The 20,784-nt window shown below is 35.7% G+C and overlaps 2 protein-coding genes across 2 annotated transcripts in view; both read right to left on the bottom strand.

The window, feature by feature from the left end:
- The window catches only part of LOC145755969 (MFS-type efflux pump MSMEG_3705-like), a 36,797-nt gene extending 23,945 nt beyond the window's left edge, over positions 1-12,852 (bottom strand). Inside the window, exons 1-9 of the mRNA XM_082572180.1 lie at positions 12,632-12,852; positions 11,315-11,467; positions 10,760-10,870; positions 10,354-10,516; positions 10,025-10,126; positions 9,464-9,521; positions 8,691-8,846; positions 8,026-8,148; positions 7,734-7,931 (exon numbers count right to left, since the gene is read on the bottom strand). Coding sequence (XP_082428306.1) covers positions 7,734-7,931; positions 8,026-8,148; positions 8,691-8,846; positions 9,464-9,521; positions 10,025-10,126; positions 10,354-10,516; positions 10,760-10,870; positions 11,315-11,467; positions 12,632-12,852 — 1,285 coding nt within the window. The remainder of the gene's footprint in view (positions 1-7,733; positions 7,932-8,025; positions 8,149-8,690; positions 8,847-9,463; positions 9,522-10,024; positions 10,127-10,353; positions 10,517-10,759; positions 10,871-11,314; positions 11,468-12,631) is intronic.
- A 4,525-nt stretch (positions 12,853-17,377) lies between these two features.
- LOC145755968 (uncharacterized) lies at positions 17,378-18,587 on the bottom strand. Its single transcript, XM_082572178.1, has 5 exons — positions 18,396-18,587; positions 18,126-18,305; positions 17,887-18,047; positions 17,694-17,818; positions 17,378-17,622 (listed from the first exon to the last, which is right to left on the bottom strand). Exons 1-5 carry the CDS (start codon positions 18,585-18,587, stop codon positions 17,378-17,380), a joined length of 903 nt encoding a protein of 300 aa, XP_082428304.1.
- Positions 18,588-20,784: the final 2,197 nt, after the last annotated feature.

The raw sequence follows: 20,784 nt of genomic DNA, 5'->3' as shown, positions 1-20,784 counted from the left end.
GCGTCAACTTCAAACAATGCACACTAAAATCGCCCTTAACGAGAATTAGCCACGTAACCTGTACGTTGAAGGCCAACGGCTTTACAACGAACGAACTTTTATTGCCTTCCGGTTTTGCTATAAATACTGGAACAATTTAAACTTTCTTTACCAATCTACCGATAGTTGGTCATCGTTACATCGTCGGGCCGATCTACCGATAGTTGACCACCGTCGCATCTCGCAATAAGTGGACCTACAAACCGTACTGTAACTTTAACGCCAGTCTAGCGATCTAGCTGATCTTGTAACATAACTTTTGATCAAACCAAGTGATTTGCCGTATTACAATAAAAGTATTACTGTTACCGTCTTGTCGTTTATCAATAAAACTTAAACAAAATATTAAACCAGATAATAATAACAAATAGAGTCGGTAAACGGAGTCAAATTAAACCAAATAAACAATCAAAATAATTATAACAACAAATCTAGTAACTCTACAAATGGCGATTTTCCGGCCTGATTAAAGGTTAATAAAATAGTTGTAGAGTGCTATAATTAACCTCGAATACGCAAACCTTTCGATACTTCAAACCTTCCGATACTTCAAATCTTTCGATATTTTTAAACTTCCGAGTTACGATATAAAATAAGATACCTTTATAAAAGTGTTAAATAATTAGTTTACTATGCGCGCACAAATAAAATATAACTAACAACTACCTAAGGCTATTATGCCATTTTAACAAAGCGCAGCAAATAAACGTTTTATAGCGCAAAAATAAAACAAAAGCCAAAACCTACATTCTGTAGGAAGCGTCACAACAACTTTGTTTTTAGATAATCCGAGACAACATAAACCCTCATTGCAGGCACAACAAATTACGACAGTTCCCATATCTCCTCGAACAAAAATAAAACAAAAGCCAAAACCTACATTCTGTAGAAAGCGTAACAACTTTGTTTTTAGATAATCCGAGACAACATAAACCCTCATTCCAGGCACAACAAATTACGACAGTTCCCATATCTTCTCGAACATTTACGATACAAACAGAAGTGGTGAACAAGGGGCATACGCACTCCTCCAGACTTCCAAACGGGCTACGATTTTCTGACTGCAACTATTCCCTTGCCTGTAAGCCGACATTTGACACGTCCATGTCTACAAAGCCCACAGATGGCTCGTTTACTTTAACGCTACTTCAATGTCATTGACCGGGCATGAACAACAATTATTCTTGTTACAACGGGCGTCAACTTCAAACAATGGACACTAAAATCGCCCTTAATGAGAATTAGCCACGTAACCTGTACGTTGAAGGCCAACGGCTTTACAACGAACGAACATTTATTGCCTTCCGGTTTTGCTATAAATACTGGAACAATTTAAACTTTCTTCACCAATCTACCGATAGTTGGTCACCGTTGCATCTCGCAATAACTGGTCCTACAAACCGTACTGTAACCGTAACGTCAGTCTAGCAATCTAGCTGATCTTGTAACGTAAATTTTAATCAAACCAAGTGATTTTCCGTATTACAATAAAAGTATTACTGTTAACGTCTTGTTGTTTATAAATAAAACTTAAACAAAATATTAAACCAGATAATAATAACAAATAGAGTCGGTAAACGGAGTCAAATTAAACCAAATAAACAATCAAAATAATTATAACAACAAATCTAGTAACTCTACAAATGGCGATTTTTCGGCCTGATTAAAGGTTAATAAAATAGTTGTAGAGTGCTATAATTAACCTCGAATACGCAAACCTTTCGATACTTCAAACCTACCGATACTTCAAATCTTTCGATATTTTTAAACTTCCGAATTACGATATAAAATAAGATACCTTTATAAAAGTGTTAAATAATTAGTTTACTATGCGCGCACAAATAAAATATAACTAACAACTGCCTAAGGCTATTATGCCATTTTAACAAAGCGCAGCAAATAAACGTTTTATAGTGCAATAATAAAACAAACGCCAAAACCTACATTCTGTAGGAAGCGTAACAACTTTGTTATTAGATTATCCGAGACAACATAAACCCTCATTGCAGGCACAACAAATTACGACAGTTCCCATATCTCCTCGAACAAAAATAAAACAAACGCCAAAATCTACATTCTGTAGAAAGCGTAACAACTTTGTTTTTAGATAATCCGAGACAACATAAACCCTCATTACAGGCACAACAAATTACGACAGTTCCCATATCTCCTCGAACAAAAATAAAACAAAAGCCAAAACCTACATTCTGTAGAAAGCGTAACAACTTTGTTTTTAGATAATCCGAGACAACATAAACCCACATTCCAGGCACAACAAATTACGACAGTTCCCATATCTTCTCGAACATTTACGATACAAACAGAAGTGGTGAACAAGGGGCATACGCACTCCTCCAGACTACCAAACGGGCTACGATTTTCTGACTGCAACTATTCCCTTGCCTGTAAGCCGACATTTGACATGTCCATGTCTACAAAGCCCACAGATGGCTCGTTTACTTTAACGCTACTTCAATGTCATTGACCGGGCATGTACAACAATTATTCTTGTTACAACGGGCGTCAACTTCAAACAATGCACACTAAAATCGCCCTTAATGAGAATTAGCCACGTAACCTGTACGTTGAAGGCCAACGGCTTTACAACGAACGAACTTTTATTGCCTTCCGGTTTTGCTATAAATACTGGAACAATTTAAACTTTCTTCACCAATCTACCGATAGTTGGTCACCGTTGCATCTCGCAATAACTGGTCCTACAAACCGTACTGTAACCGTAACGTCAGTCTAGCAATCTAGCTGATCTTGTAACGTAAATTTTAATCAAACCAAGTGATTTGCCGTATTACAATAAAAGTATTACTGTTAACGTCTTGTCGTTTATAAATAAAACTTAAACAATATACTAAACCAGATAATAATAACAAATAGAGTCGGTAAACGGAGTCAAATTAAACCAAATAAACAATCAAAATAATTATAACAACAAATCTAGTAACTCTACAAATGGCGATTTTCCGGCCTGATTAAAGGTTAATAATATAGTTGTAGGGTGCTATAATTAACCTCGAATACGCAAACCTTTCGATACTTCAAATCTTTCGATATTTTTAAACTTCCGAATTACGATATAAAATAAGATACCTTTATAAAAGTGTTAAATAATTAGTTTGCTATGCGCGCATAAATAAAATATAACTAACAACTGCCTAAGGCTATTATGCCATTTTAACAAAGCGCAGCAAATAAACGTTTTATAGCGCAAAAATAAAACAAAAGCCAAAACCTACATTCTGTAGGAAGCGTCACAACAACTTTGTTTTTAGATAATCCGAGACAACATAAACCCTCATTGCAGGCACAACAAATTACGACAGTTCCCATATCTCCTCGAACAAAAATAAAACAAAAGCCAAAACCTACATTCTGTAGAAAGCGTAACAACTTTGTTTTTAGATAATCCGAGACAACATAAACCCTCATTCCAGGCACAACAAATTACGACAGTTCCCATATCTTCTCGAACATTTACGATACAAACAGAAGTGGTGAACAAGGGGCATACGCACTCCTCCAGACTTCCAAACGGGCTACGATTTTCTGACTGCAACTATTCCCTTGCCTGTAAGCCGACATTTGACACGTCCATGTCTACAAAGCCTACAGATGGCTCGTCTATTTTAACGCTACTTCAATGTCATTGACCGGACACGTACAACAATTATTCTTGTTACAACGGGCGTCAACTTCAAACAATGCACACTAAAATCGCCTTTAACGAGAATTAACCACGTAACCTGTACGTAGAAGACCAACGGCTTTACAACGAACGAACTTTTATTGCCTTCCGGTTTTGCTATAAATACTGGAACAACTTAAACTTTCTTCACCAATCTACCGATAGTTGGTCACCGTTGCATCTCGCAATAACTGGTCCTACAAACCGTACTGTAACCGTAACGTCAGTCTAGCAATCTAGCTGATCTTGTAACGTAAATTTTAATCAAACCAAGTGATTTGCCGTATTACAATAAAAGTATTACTGTTAACGTCTTGTCGTTTATAAATAAAACTTAAACAATATACTAAACCAGATAATAATAACAAATAGAGTCGGTAAACGGAGTCAAATTAAACCAAATAAACAATCAAAATAATTATAACAACAAATCTAGTAACTCTACAAATGGCGATTTTCCGGCCTGATTAAAGGTTAATAATATAGTTGTAGGGTGCTATAATTAACCTCGAATACGCAAACCTTTCGATACTTCAAATCTTTCGATATTTTTAAACTTCCGAATTACGATATAAAATAAGATACCTTTATAAAAGTGTTAAATAATTAGTTTGCTATGCGCGCATAAATAAAATATAACTAACAACTGCCTAAGGCTATTATGCCATTTTAACAAAGCGCAGCAAATAAACGTTTTATAGCGCAAAAATAAAACAAAAGCCAAAACCTACATTCTGTAGGAAGCGTCACAACAACTTTGTTTTTAGATAATCCGAGACAACATAAACCCTCATTGCAGGCACAACAAATTACGACAGTTCCCATATCTCCTCGAACAAAAATAAAACAAAAGCCAAAACCTACATTCTGTAGAAAGCGTAACAACTTTGTTTTTAGATAATCCGAGACAACATAAACCCTCATTCCAGGCACAACAAATTACGACAGTTCCCATATCTTCTCGAACATTTACGATACAAACAGAAGTGGTGAACAAGGGGCATACGCACTCCTCCAGACTTCCAAACGGGCTACGATTTTCTGACTGCAACTATTCCCTTGCCTGTAAGCCGACATTTGACACGTCCATGTCTACAAAGCCTACAGATGGCTCGTCTATTTTAACGCTACTTCAATGTCATTGACCGGACACGTACAACAATTATTCTTGTTACAACGGGCGTCAACTTCAAACAATGCACACTAAAATCGCCTTTAACGAGAATTAACCACGTAACCTGTACGTAGAAGACCAACGGCTTTACAACGAACGAACTTTTATTGCCTTCCGGTTTTGCTATAAATACTGGAACAACTTAAACTTTCTTCACCAATCTACCGATAGTTGGTCACCGTTGCATCTCGCAATAACTGGTCCTACAAACCGTACTGTAACCGTAACGTCAGTCTAGCAATCTAGCTGATCTTGTAACGTAAATTTTAATCAAACCAAGTGATTTTCCGTATTACAATAAAAGTATTACTGTTAACGTCTTGTTGTTTATAAATAAAACTTAAACAAAATACTAAACCAGATAATAATAACAAATAGAGTCGGTAAACGGAGTCAAATTAAACCAAATAAACAATCAAAATAATTATAACAACAAATCTAGTAACTCTACAAATGGCGATTTTCCGGCCTGATTAAAGGTTAATAATATAGTTGTAGAGTGCTATAATTAACCTCGAATACGCAAACCTTTCGATACTTCAAATCTTTCGATATTTTTAAACTTCCGAATTACGATATAAAATAAGATACCTTTATAAAAGTGTTAAATAATTAGTTTGCTATGCGCGCATAAATAAAATATAACTAACAACTGCCTAAGGCTATTATGCCATTTTAACAAAGCGCAGCAAATAAACGTTTTATAGCGCAAAAATAAAACAAAAGCCAAAACCTACATTCTGTAGGAAGCGTCACAACAACTTTGTTTTTAGATAATCCGAGACAACATAAACCCTCATTGCAGGCACAACAAATTACGACAGTTCCCATATCTCCTCGAACAAAAATAAAACAAAAGCCAAAACCTACATTCTGTAGAAAGCGTAACAACTTTGTTTTTAGATAATCCGAGACAACATAAACCCTCATTCCAGGCACAACAAATTACGACAGTTCCCATATCTTCTCGAACATTTACGATACAAACAGAAGTGGTGAACAAGGGGCATACGCACTCCTCCAGACTTCCAAACGGGCTACGATTTTCTGACTGCAACTATTCCCTTGCCTGTAAGCCGACATTTGACACGTCCATGTCTACAAAGCCTACAGATGGCTCGTCTATTTTAACGCTACTTCAATGTCATTGACCGGACACGTACAACAATTATTCTTGTTACAACGGGCGTCAACTTCAAACAATGCACACTAAAATCGCCTTTAACGAGAATTAACCACGTAACCTGTACGTAGAAGACCAACGGCTTTACAACGAACGAACTTTTATTGCCTTCCGGTTTTGCTATAAATACTGGAACAACTTAAACTTTCTTCACCAATCTACCGATAGTTGGTCACCGTTGCATCTCGCAATAACTGGTCCTACAAACCGTACTGTAACCGTAACGTCAGTCTAGCAATCTAGCTGATCTTGTAACGTAAATTTTAATCAAACCAAGTGATTTTCCGTATTACAATAAAAGTATTACTGTTAACGTCTTGTTGTTTATAAATAAAACTTAAACAAAATACTAAACCAGATAATAATAACAAATAGAGTCGGTAAACGGAGTCAAATTAAACCAAATAAACAATCAAAATAATTATAACAACAAATCTAGTAACTCTACAAATGGCGATTTTCCGGCCTGATTAAAGGTTAATAATATAGTTGTAGGGTGCTATAATTAACCTCGAATACGCAAACCTTTCGATACTTCAAATCTTTCGATATTTTTAACCTTCCGAATTACGATATAAAATAGGATACCTTTATAAAAGTGTTAAATAATTAGTTTGCTATGCGCGCACAAATAAAATATAACTAACAACTGCCTAAAGCTATTATTCCATTTTAACAAAGCGCAGCAAATAAACGTTTTATAGCGCAAAAATAAAACAAAAGCCAAAACCTACATTCTGTAAAAAGCGTCACAACAACTTTGTTTTTAGATAATCCGAGACAACATAAACCCTCATTGCAGGCACAACAAATTACGACAGTTCCCATATCTCCTCGAACAAAAATAAAACAAACGCCAAAATCTACATTTTGTAGGAAGCGTAACAACAACTTTGTTTTTAGATAATCCGAGACAACATAAACCCTCATTGCAGGCACAACAAATTACGACAGTTCCCATATCTTCTCGAATATTTACGATACAAACAGAAGTGGTGAACAAGGGGCATACGCACTCCTCCAGACTTCCAAACTGGCTACGATTTTCTGACTGCAACTATTCCCTTGCCTGTAAGCCGACATTTGACATGTCCATGTCTACAAAGCCCACAGATGGCTCGTTTACTTTAATGCTACTTCAATGTCATTGACCGGGACGTACAACAATTATTCTTGTTACAACGGGCGTCAACTTCAAACAATGCACACTAAAATCGCCTTTAACGAGAATTAGCCACGTAACCTGTATGTAGAAGGCCAACGGCTTTACAACGAACGAACTTTTATTGCCTTCCGGTTTTGCTATAAATACTGGAACAATTTAAACTTTCTTCACCAATCTACCGATAGTTGGTCACCGTTGCATCTCGCAATAACTGGACCTACAAACCGTACTGTAACTTTAACGTCAGTCTAGCGATCTAGCTGATCTTGTAACGTAACTTTTAATTAAACCAAGTGATTCGCCGTATTACAATAAAAGTATTACTGTTAACGTCTTGTCGTTTATAAATAAAACTTAAACAAAATACCAAACCAAATATAATCATAATAAAATGAGTCGGTAAACGGGGTCAAGTCGTAAAGTTGACCTTCCCACATCGAGGATAAACAGTTATAAAGAAAAAAAAACTTACTAGCCAAGTAAAATCCTGGGTAAACGATGTACAGTGCTTCCCTGAAACCTAAAACTTTGATCATAGGTGGTACTATAAGAGGGGCATTCCCTCCAATATTATTGATCACAAAAATAAACATAGCGATCGCTGTCGCGCGTGACTGGGCAGGAAAGAACTCAACCAAAACAGCGAACAAAACCCCGAACCACATTTCCGCTGTGTTTTAAATAAAATTTGATTACAATAAAGTCATCTCGAAACTGGGTCGAGGTAACTGTTGTTACTCTTAAAAAAATATGAAACTATTTACCGAATAAATAAGCTCCAAAGAGCGAAATAAAAGCATAAGGCGGAGAAAAGTAAAGAGTTCCCGCCGCTAGAGGGCAGGCTATTGCTTGACTAACTACCAAAACCCACAATCTTGTTCGTACACCTAAAAACATTTGATTTAAAATTAAAACCTAAAAAATGGAATATTTCTAAATACAAATCTACAAAATTTTTGTTATATTAATAATACTGCCAATTTACACATAATAGGACATTTATATTAACCCCCTTATACCCCATCCCTTCTTTGAAAATAAAACTGTTTTATTGTACTTATTTATCCTCGATGTGGGAAGGTCAAATGCACAACCTAAACATAGAGTAACATCAGTTACCCTTACCCTGTCTAAAGTTGACAGTTTGGGATATAATAATTGCTCAATAATTAAGCTGCTGATTAAGTGCTGACTCAGCAGAAGTTAATATCGTTTATAGCACCTTACTCAAGGGCTCTACAGCATGGAAGCAGTGGGGATCGAACAACGGAACTTATGTAGTAAAGACGAAGGTTTTGACCACTACACCATGCTGCCAACCTTTAATTTATGTCAAAATTTTCAGATAATGCCGTTTTCAAAAACTATTTTAGAAAAATGTCCATTCAATAAAATCGATTTTTAATAATATGATCAAAATAAAGATTACCGTATTTAGAAGCGAGTAAATCGGACAAAATTCCACCAGTGATTATCCCAATCGTTCCACCAAAGATGGAAGTTAAACTCATCCACAACCCCACCTCTGTGCCGGGGTAATATTGATCAAAATATAACTGACTGTTGTAAGACCAACAAAAACTTGCTGAAAATATTAAAATTTGATTTAGATTTTGTTTCCCTTGATGTGGGAAGGTCGAGTTCATGTCCTGAACATAGATGAATATTTGTTACCCCGACCCAGTCTCGAGTTAACTTTAGCAGTTTGGGATATTATTATCATTTTTTTTGTATATATCTTTATCCTCGATGTGGGAAGGTCGACTTCATGACCTGAACAAAAATGAATATTTGTTACCTTGACCCAGTCTCGAGTTAACTTGAGCAGTTTGAGATATTATTATTATTTTTTTGTATATATCTTTATCCTCAATGTGGGAAAGTCAAATGCGCGACTTAAACATAGAGTAACACAAGTTTCTCCGACCCAGTCTCGAGTTGCCTGTGGCAGTTTGGGATATTATAGATTATAATTGCCTGATAATCATGCTGCTGATTAAGTACTGGCTCAGCAGGAGTTTATAGCTCCTTACTCAAAAGCACTACAGCATGAGAGCAGTAGGGATTGAACTCATAACCTCATGTAGTAAACCAAAGTGATTCGACCACTACAGTATGTAGGGTGAGGTTTAAAGTTTGATTTCCAGTACCGGCATGTTGAAGCACCGACTAAGGATTTTATTCATAAATATAAAAACTCACCAGAATGTCTGAATGAAGCCCCAACCAGTAACAATAAGATAGTTGGAGATTTGATAAATAATTTGAAAGTTGTCAAAATTGATTTCAACACCGACTGCTTTTCTAAATAATAAAATTTATAGCCAGGTTTATAAATAGCTTAGTTAAAAATATAGTTTGCAAAATAGGCCAAATAACTTTTAAACATTTCTTCAAAAAAAGTAGGAAATTTTACGACAGACTTAAAAAATACAATTTTTATAATGAAAACGGCAGCATGGTGTAGTGGTAAGAACAGTTGCTACACCCACACATAAGGTCGTGAGTTCAATCCCCACTGCTCTTATGCTGTAGCACCCTTAAGTAAGGTGTTATAAACGGTGTGAACACCTGCTGAGCCAACACTTAATCAGCAGATTAATTATCGGACAAATATATTGAATAATATCCCAAACTGCCAAAGTCAACTCTATGTTTAGGTCGTGAGAACGATCGAATTACAGAAAACGGGTTCATTTATTAAACATTTTATCAAAAGTATTAAATACCAATATCTGTCTCATATTTGTTATTCTCTTCAGCTTGTTCTATAATTTTACGTTCTGGTTCTTTGACAGAGAAATATAAAATAATCGCCATAATTATGCCTGGAGCTCCAGCTATAAAGTAACACCAATGCCAGCTCTAAGAAAAAATTAACAAAAGATTAGTTAAAAATCAATTCAAAACAATAAAATTAATTTTTTGGGGGTTGATTTGATAAAAAAACCTAAAAATAAATTGTTCAAAAATAGGGTAGGCTACTACGTTATGAGAGTAGTAGGAATCGAACCCAGGTTCTCATGTAGTAAAGCCAAGTGTTCTGACTACTACACCGTACTGCCGATCAAAAATATTTGAAATATTTTCACCATTCCAAGAATGTTGGCGTCAGTCACATAATTTCCAACAGCAAATGCCAAACCATATCCAAAATAAATTCCAAAGTTGAAAAAACTCACCGCAAAAGCTCGAACTTTCTGTGAGAAAATGTCGGCCACCAAACTTGAGGTAAGAGGAGTACAGGCCGACTCTCTGAGAAAAAAGTTTTAGGTTTTAAGAGAATTTATTATACATACAAAACAAAAAAATATGATATTATTAAGGTTTGTTAAGACCCTAGCATAAGAGCAGTGGGAATTGAACACAGAACCTCACGTAGTGATGTGCTCTTACCACTACACCATGCTTCACCCACAAATTTAGTTAAAAATATTAACTGGTACAAAAAACTTTTTTTTTTAAATATATTTTTACTGAAACAAACTTTAAACTCACCCTGCCCCAAAACCAACTCTCAGCAAAGCTAACAACCAATAAGTGTCGGCAAATCCGGTGGTGAAAGTCATTACCGAGTAAAAGAAAACACTTGCAGATAATATCTGGATTCTAAACCATAAAATAAAAAGAGTTTTATAAAAGTTAATTTAAAATTTAAATATTAAAAAGCAAAATAAATAAAACAAATTTTTAAAAGATTTTAGGTTTGCATAGAAAATGGAGTTACTGACATTTTACCAAAAACTATATGCCAAAAACCACCATTTTACTAATAATAGCACATTTTCTCTTATTTATTAAAAAAAATTTATCCTCACAGCTCTCATGCTGTAGCGCCCCTGGGTAAGACGCTATAAACAGTATAAACTTCTGCTGAGCCAGCACCTGATCAGCAGCATAATTATTAAGCAATTATAATCTATATAATATCCCAAACTGCTAAAGGCAACTCGAGACTGGGTCGGAGTAAACGATGTTACTCTATGTTTAGGTCGTGAAGTTACCCTTCCCACATTGAGGATAAATAAATATAAAAAATAGTCGGTAATCAACCTGTTATATTTATCGCCAACAATTCCCATTACAACTCCCATAACAGTAAAAATGGCAATAAATATTGGACCAGCAAGAACTTGGTATTCTATTCCCTGGCCTGAGTAATCCCATTCACAATATATCGTTCCATTCAATCCCATAAGATTACATCTAAAAATTAAGATTATTAATAATTTACTTTGTTAGTTAGCATGTTGTAGCATCCTTAGGTAAGACCTGGGATCCTGGGTTTGATTCCCACTGCTGGCATGTTGTAGCATCCTTAAGTAAGACCTAAGATCCTGGGTTTGATTTCCACTGCTGGCATGTTGTATCATCCTTGAGTAAGACTTGAGATCCTGAATTTGATTCCCACTGCTGGCATTTTGTAGCACACGTGTAAGGCCTGAGATCCTGGGTTTGATTAACACTGCTGGCATGTTGTAGCATTCTTAAGTAAGACCTGAGATTCTGGGTTTGATTCCCACTGCTGGCATGTTGTAGCATCCTTGAGTAAGACCTGAGATCCTGAATTTGATTCTAACTGCTGGCATTTTGTAGCATTCGTGTAAGGCCTGAGATCCTGGGTTTGATTTTCACTGCTGGCATGTTGTAGCATCCTTGAGTAAGACCTGAGATCCTGGGTTTGATTCCCATTGCTGGCATGTTGTAGCATCCTTAAGTAAGATCTGAGATCCGGGGTTTGATTCCCACTGCTGGCATGTTGTAGCATCCTTAAGTAAGACCTGAGATCCTGGGTTTGATTCTCACCGTTGGCATGTTAAAGTAAATCTAAGTTAGCTTTAGAATTTATGAATAATATTAAATATATTTTACAGTCATTTATCTGCTGATAATTGTCGTAGCAAAAGTTTATATTAATAATGGCTCCTTACTTAAAAAAGCTACAGTATGGAAGCAGTGGGGATCAAACCCAGAACCCAGTTTAGTGAAGCCAAGTGTCTTACCACTAAACTATGTCATCAAGAGTTAGATTTATTTACAATTTAACCTTTTGAAGCTGGAACTAAAACAGTCAATATATATAAGATGGTACTAAAATACAGAATGTGAGAAGTTTAGGGTGCGGAAAATAGTGAGGCCATATGTAAAAGTTAACAAAAAATCACTGAATGCGGAAAGGGCAAAATTTTTATACTTTTCCCAATCATCCCTCAATCCTAAATAAATATCGACTTTATCTCGCAGTAAAATACAAAATTTCCGTTACATCCCACATTCTGCAAATTTTTGTTAACGTTTACCTTTAGTATTATCTAATATAGATCTAAGAAAATAAAATAATATTAGCATGCAAAATTAACAACTACTCACTGTGTTGAATTCTTCACATCTCTGCATTTTGTGTTTGACAGTTTTTCAACATTTATGTCCAAGGTCAAACAAGCCATGTCTCCAAAATGAACGTCCTGTGCCATTTCCTTTGAGGTGACACCGATCATAAAATGACCCAACTCCCCAAACCCATAACACAACATTAGGATTGTTATACAATACCAATGATACATGGGCTCCCCTTTAAATGTTTTAACCATTTTGAAATTGTTTTCCTAATGTTAAAGTAAACTGAATTTAAATTCTGTTAAAATATATTTTTACATTTATTAATTAGTGATGCGGAAAGGTCGACTTGACAACTTAAAAAAATCTCCAAGTTTATTCGGCCTTACTTAAGAGCGTTTCGACAAGATCTGGTGCGTGCAAGCGTAAAAAAATGCGTGACCGCGTGTGCTCGCGTACCAAAATTTCCAGTTTAGGCGTGCACGTGTGATATGTTAGCGTTTTTAGACGTCAGTACTGCGCGTACACATTTTTTTAAGACACCAGGCGAGCAAAAAGCTAATTCCAGGCGTGCATATTTATTAATAAAAAAAATTTTGTACGTGCACGCTGCCCTACTTTCCAGACTGGATGGAAGCAATGAGAATCGAACCCAGGACCTCATGTAGTGAAGCCAAGTGTTCTGACCACTACACCATGCTGCCATTATTAAAGTATATATAATTTTAAAATCTAATAAATAAAAATTGTTCGTTATTTGTTTAAATATTAATAAAATAATAAAAACATTATTCGGCAAAAAAGATTTAATTTATGTCTAAAATTAACTTAAAATTTTGGGATCTCTATTAGTTTCGCACGCCCTTAATGAACAAGGCGTTATAACCTAAGTATGGCAAATGTGCCACCAGATTTTTTAAAATCTGAAATGACGTCATAATTTTACATCGCATGACGTCATTATTTAGGCGTTTATTCTCAAAAACAATAAAAATTAGTTTAAAATATGTTTAATGAATTATTAATATTACCCAACAAACTAACCTTGACTTATTGGTTAATAACTCACGGCAACAAATTACCCCTGGCACAGTGGTTAATAACTCGAGTTTTAGTCAACCAAATTAAACAATTTAAAGTTTTCACGAAAGAAGAAGACTTCACCCACAGCAATCACCCATCAAGTTAACTCTATCGCCCCCAAGCGGAAAATGCGTAAACTTTAAATGTTAAAATTGAGGACAAATTTAAAACGAAGTCGCCCAAAAAATTTCTAAAGTTGGTGTTGCATTTAGATTGATCCACTTAACAACTTCTGAAAATTATAGCTTTCTAACCCAACCCAAATAGATTTTATAGACCATTAAACCTTACCGCGAAACATCGCGTTTTTACAAATGTAGATACGCACGCCAGCTAGTTACCCCTGGCACAGTGGTTAATAACTCGAGTTTTAGTCAACCAAATTAAACAATTTAAAGTTTTCACGAAAGAAGAAGACTTCACCCACAGCAATCACCCATCAAGTTAACTCTATCGCCCCCAAGCGGAAAATGCGTAAACTTTAAATGTTAAAATTGAGGACAAATTTAGAACGAAGTCGCCCAAAAAATTTCTAAAGTTGGTGTTGCATTTAGATTGATCCACTTAACAACTTCTGAAAATTATAGCTTTCTAACCCAACCCAAATAGATTTTATAGACCATTAAACCTTACCGCGAAACATCGCGTTTTTACAAATGTAGATACGCACGCCAGCTAGTTACCCCTGGCACAGTGGTTAATAACTCGAGTTTTAGTCAACCAAATTAAACAATTTAAAGTTTTCACGAAAGAAGAAGACTTCACCCACAGCAATCACCCATCAAGTTAACTCTATCGCCCCCAAGCGGAAAATGCGTAAACTTTAAATGTTAAAATTGAGGACAAATTTAGAACGAAGTCGCCCAAAAAATTTCTAAAGTTGGTGTTGCATTTAGATTGATCCACTTAACAACTTCTGAAAATTATAGCTTTCTAACCCAACCCAAATAGATTTTATAGACCATTAAACCTTACCGCGAAACATCGCGTTTTTACAAATGTAGATACGCACGCCAGCAAGTTACCCCTGGCACAGTGGTTAATAACTCGAGTTTTAGTCAACCAAATTAAACAATTTAAAGTTTTCACGAAAGAAGAAGACTTCACCCACAGCAATCACCCATCAAGTTAACTCTATCGCCCCCAAGCGGAAAATGCGTAAACTTTAAATGTTAAAATTGAGGACAAATTTAGAACGAAGTCGCCCAAAAAATTTCTAAAGTTGGTGTTGCATTTAGATTGATCCACTTAACAACTTCTGAAAATTATAGCTTTCTAACCCAACCCAAATAGATTTTATAGACCATTAAACCTTACCGCGAAACATCGCGTTTTTACAAATGTAGATACGCACGCCAGCTAGTTACCCCTGGCACAGTGGTTAATAACTCGAGTTTTAGTCAACCAAATTAAACAATTTAAAGTTTTCACGAAAGAAGAAGACTTCACCCACAGCAATCACCCATCAAGTTAACTCTATCGCCCCCAAGCGGAAAATGCGTAAACTTTAAATGTTAAAATTGAGGACAAATTTAGAACGAAGTCGCCCAAAAAATTTCTAAAGTTGGTGTTGCATTTAGATTGATCCACTTAACAACTTCTGAAAATTATAGCTTTCTAACCCAACCCAAATAGATTTTATAGACCATTAAACCTTACCGCGAAACATCGCGTTTTTACAAATGTAGATACGCACGCCAGCAAGTTACCCCTGGCACAGTGGTTAATAACTCGAGTTTTAGTCAACCAAATTAAACAATTTAAAGTTTTCACGAAAGAAGAAGACTTCACCCACAGCAATCACCCATCAAGTTAACTCTATCGCCCCCAAGCGGAAAATGCGTAAACTTTAAATGTTAAAATTGAGGACAAATTTAGAACGAAGTCGCCCAAAAAATTTCTAAAGTTGGTGTTGCATTTAGATTGATCCACTTAACAACTTCTGAAAATTATAGCTTTCTAACCCAACCCAAATAGATTTTATAGACCATTAAACCTTACCGCGAAACATCGCGTTTTTACAAATGTAGATACGCACGCCAGCTAGTTACCCCTGGCACAGTGGTTAATAACTCGAGTTTTAGTCAACCAAATTAAACAATTTAAAGTTTTCACGAAAGAAGAAGACTTCACCCACAGCAATCACCCATCAAGTTAACTCTATCGCCCCCAAGCGGAAAATGCGTAAACTTTAAATGTTAAAATTGAGGACAAATTTAGAACGAAGTCGCCCAAAAAATTTCTAAAGTTGGTGTTGCATTTAGATTGATCCACTTAACAACTTCTGAAAATTATAGCTTTCTAACCCAACCCAAATAGATTTTATAGACCATTAAACCTTACCGCGAAACATCGCGTTTTTACAAATGTAGATACGCACGCCAGCAAGTTACCCCTGGCACAGTGGTTAATAACTCGAGTTTTAGTCAACCAAATTAAACAATTTAAAGTTTTCACGAAAGAAGAAGACTTCACCCACAGCAATCACCCATCAAGTTAACTCTATCGCCCCCAAGCGGAAAATGCGTAAACTTTAAATGTTAAAATTGAGGACAAATTTAGAACGAAGTCGCCCAAAAAATTTCTAAAGTTGGTGTTGCATTTAGATTGATCCACTTAACAACTTCTGAAAATTATAGCTTTCTAACCCAATCCAAATAGATTTTATAGACAACTAAACTAGTTTCGCGTAAAAGGTTTAACAATTGCAAGTCAAAACAAAAACATACAAGCCTTGTTTTTGTTTGCACATATGAAGGGTGTGCTGTTGGACGTGTTTTTAAGTTAACCATGAACACTGGGCCCAAGAGCGAATAGTGTGGAGTTGGTGCGGCTCGAACCCAAAACTACCGGACTAAAAGCAACTAATATACGCGGAAAAAAACAAAAGTTACATCTATTGCCATCAAGCGGCTGTGATAAAGTTGTCCTAATACTTTTTAAAAAATTAGCAATCAGCGTAGTAAAATTTAATTTTAAAACTGTAACTTGCAAAATATATTTGTTAGAATAAATCTTCAAGCAAGTTTTAGTTTTAAGCTAACAAGTTTGGATTACCTCGACTATTTTTAGTATTTTAATCAGTTGGGGCCTTGCGTATAGATACTCATCTATATTTCGTACTCTATTAGGGCTTAATAACTGTTCAAGTAGTAAAGTTTATAAAATTCTACTTTATTTATTTTATTAACATTAGGCAAACGGTTAATTTAAAAATGAAATAAATTTATTTTTATGCAATGTTTATGCAGTAATTTATAACTTTCAAAAAAAGTTGGTGCTTTGTAAAGCTATCTTCTTTATTTCCATTAGCCTAGCCCACGAAATATTATCTCATATGAATAACTATTTTTAAGCGTAAATTTTTGTTGAGTTGTTTCTGTAAGTCTTGTTTGTTGGTAACTATAAAAACAGAAAAGGGCGATTAGTCTGGTGTAGTGACACAGTTTCTGTATGTCATACCTCTGCGTGTTTAAACATAGTTAATTCCTGTAGAGTATATAAGGTTTCTTATTAAATTACAAAACAAAAATAAGATTTGGACTTTCTTATGATATCACTAGAGATTACTTATGTTAAACAATTTTGTTTGTAAAATGTTATCTGTTTTTCATTTTAATTTAATCTCTTTTATACAAAAGGTGGCCCTAAAAAGGGCCGTTTAAAAGTGTGTGGGGGGGGGCGAAGGACAGGGCATCAACGCACAGGGTATTTGGATGCTATGGCCGCCACAAACTCCTGGAAATGGCGCTCTTTCGGATATCGATGGCGCCACAACCATTCGTCCAAATACCCCGGCAGGTTTTCTCTTGGAATTCCCTTCATCCTCTTGAACTTCCGCTTCATCTCACCCCACATCGATTCGATGTCGTTTGTGTGGACACCCCCCGGCGTAACAAATTGAACCTGGTGATTCACCGTTCGGTGAATAAAACCCAAATCTGGTGATGTTAAAATATTTTTAAAGCAGATGGCTACTAGTAAAAATTTAAAAAAATGGCATTGAACTTACTTCCTAAATTGTTATACGCCGCCCAACAGTCGGTGTGGATTGTGGATCCTATCGCAACGTACTTGAGAACTAATGCTTCTAGTGTTTGCCTCGTGCGATCAGGCACCAATTCCAAAAAGCATTGCCTAAAATTAAATTGTAGTTGTAATTGTGCCTTACTAGTTTTAATAAGTTTAACGTGTATGTAACATACTTGGTTGTGGTGTCAATGCCACCGAAAATCCACTGCTGCGTCACAGGACGGCCCTGCCTGTTTCCGGGCTTACGCCGCGCAATAAGGGTTTCGTCGAGGGCGACGACATGCCCAGGCCCACCAATTACGTGAGGAGTGGACAGCAACACGTGACTGCAAATCTACAATAAAAACAACAATCCACAAATAACAAATGCATTTGATAATAACTATTTTACATTATTTAATGTTAAACCTACATCTCTATTAAAAGAAAACCAATCTACAATGGTTTTTGTAGACACTCCTGACATGATCGCAACGGTTGCATTTGGTAGATCAAGAGACCACAACATTAATAGTTCCAAAAGCTGTGCCAGCGGAAGGTGGGACCTTTCAAAAAAGCTTCCTTTTCTGACATTTGCCGTGGCCTTGCAAGACTACTTGTAAAAATGTTTTATAATTAAACAACATACATAGTCATTTTTATTTTTTAAATTTAATTACAATACAGTATAAACATAACTTACGCGATCGGGGCAATTCCATCTTTTTTTTTCCAGGGTACGGCTGGAGTTACCCAGAGTCATGGGGATGTGACATTTGTCACAAATTTGGCTTGAAGCCAACAGCCCCATGCGCTGGGCATACTCAACAGCCTTTTCGGTGTTATGAAAAATTCCCAATACTGCCAAATCTTTATACCTTATCTGGTCAGACATTTTCTTTAAAATGTTTTTTTTTCACGTGCAATTTAATAAAGTATTACGCAATTAAATGATTGGAGAGATGTTAGTAAAAAAAGACAACAAGACCCAATTGTGACGTAGTTTCTCTCGTTTTTAACTATTATACCAACTTAAGCAATTTTTGTTTATTAGTAAATTTAGAAGTTGCTTTATAAATTAAACTAAATGCAACACTAACTTAGACATTTTTTTTGGGCGACTTTATCCTTAATTTATCCCCAAATTTAACCTTTAAACCTCACGCATTTTTTCTTTATCCTCAATTTGTCTCCCCAAACTTGTGACGACTTAATGCCTTTAAAAAGCAACAGTTGTCTATAAAATCTTGTCTATAAAATCTATAAAATAGTTGTCTATAAAATCTTTAGTTGTCTATAAAATCTATTTGGATTGGGTTAGAAAGCTATAATTTTCAGAAGTTGTTAAGTGGATCAATCTAAATGCAACACCAACTTTAGAAATTTTTTGGGCGACTTCGTTCTAAATTTGTCCTCAATTTTAACATTTAAAGTTTACGCATTTTCCGCTTGGGGGCGATAGAGTTAACTTGATGGGTGATTGCTGTGGGTGAAGTCTTCTTCTTTCGTGAAAACTTTAAATTGTTTAATTTGGTTGACTAAAACTCGAGTTATTAACCACTGTGCCAGGGGTAACTAGCTGGCGTGCGTATCTACATTTGTAAAAACGCGATGTTTCGCGGTAAGGTTTAATGGTCTATAAAATCTATTTGGGTTGGGTTAGAAAGCTATAATTTTCAGAAGTTGTTAAGTGGATCAATCTAAATGCAACACCAACTTTAGAAATTTTTTGGGCGACTTCGTTCTAAATTTGTCCTCAATTTTAACATTTAAAGTTTACGCATTTTCCGCTTGGGGGCGATAGAGTTAACTTGATGGGTGATTGCTGTGGGTGAAGTCTTCTTCTTTCGTGAAAACTTTAAATTGTTTAATTTGGTTGACTAAAACTCGAGTTATTAACCACTGTGCCAGGGGTAACTAGCTGGCGTGCGTATCTACATTTGTAAAAACGCGATGTTTCGCGGTAAGGTTTAATGGTCTATAAAATCTATTTGGGTTGGGTTAGAAAGCTATAATTTTCAGAAGTTGTTAAGTGGATCAATCTAAATGCAACACCAACTTTAGAAATTTTTTGGGCGACTTCGTTCTAAATTTGTCCTCAATTTTAACATTTAAAGTTTACGCATTTTCCGCTTGGGGGCGATAGAGTTAACTTGATGGGTGATTGCTGTGGGTGAAGTCTTCTTCTTTCGTGAAAACTTTAAATTGTTTAATTTGGTTGACTAAAACTCGAGTTATTAACCACTGTGCCAGGGGTAACTAGCTGGCGTGCGTATCTACATTTGTAAAAACGCGATGTTTCGCGGTAAGGTTTAATGGTCTATAAAATCTATTTGGGTTGGGTTAGAAAGCTATAATTTTCAGAAGTTGTTAAGTGGATCAATCTAAATGCAACACCAACTTTAGAAATTTTTTGGGCGACTTCGTTCTAAATTTGTCCTCAATTTTAACATTTAAAGTTTACGCATTTTCCGCTTGGGGGCGATAGAGTTAACTTGATGGGTGATTGCTGTGGGTGAAGTCTTCTTCTTTCGTGAAAACTTTAAATTGTTTAATTTGGTTGACTAAAACTCGAGTTATTAACCACTGTGCCAGGGGTAACTAGCTGGCGTGCGTATCTACATTTGTAAAAACGCGATGTTTCGCGGTAAGGTTTAATGGTCTATAAAATCTATTTGGGTTGGGTTAGAAAGCTATAATTTTCAGAAGTTGTTAAGTGGATCAATCTAAATGCAACACCAACTTTAGAAATTTTTTGGGCGACTTCGTTCTAAATTTGTCCTCAATTTTAACATTTAAAGTTTACGCATTTTCCGCTTGGGGGCGATAGAGTTAACTTGATGGGTGATTGCTGTGGGTGAAGTCTTCTTCTTTCGTGAAAACTTTAAATTGTTTAATTTGGTTGACTAAAACTCGAGTTATTAACCACTGTGCCAGGGGTAACTAGCTGGCGTGCGTATCTACATTTGTAAAAACGCGATGTTTCGCGGTAAGGTTTAATGGTCTATAAAATCTATTTGGGTTGGGTTAGAAAGCTATAATTTTCAGAAGTTGTTAAGTGGATCAATCTAAATGCAACACCAACTTTAGAA

Source organism: Corella eumyota, chromosome 6, assembly GCF_963082875.1.
Source record: "Corella eumyota chromosome 6, kaCorEumy4.1, whole genome shotgun sequence".
Lineage (NCBI taxonomy): Eukaryota > Metazoa > Chordata > Ascidiacea > Phlebobranchia > Corellidae > Corella > Corella eumyota.
The sequence above is the reverse complement of the archived record's forward strand: the minus strand, read 5'-3'. Positions and strand labels throughout refer to the sequence as shown.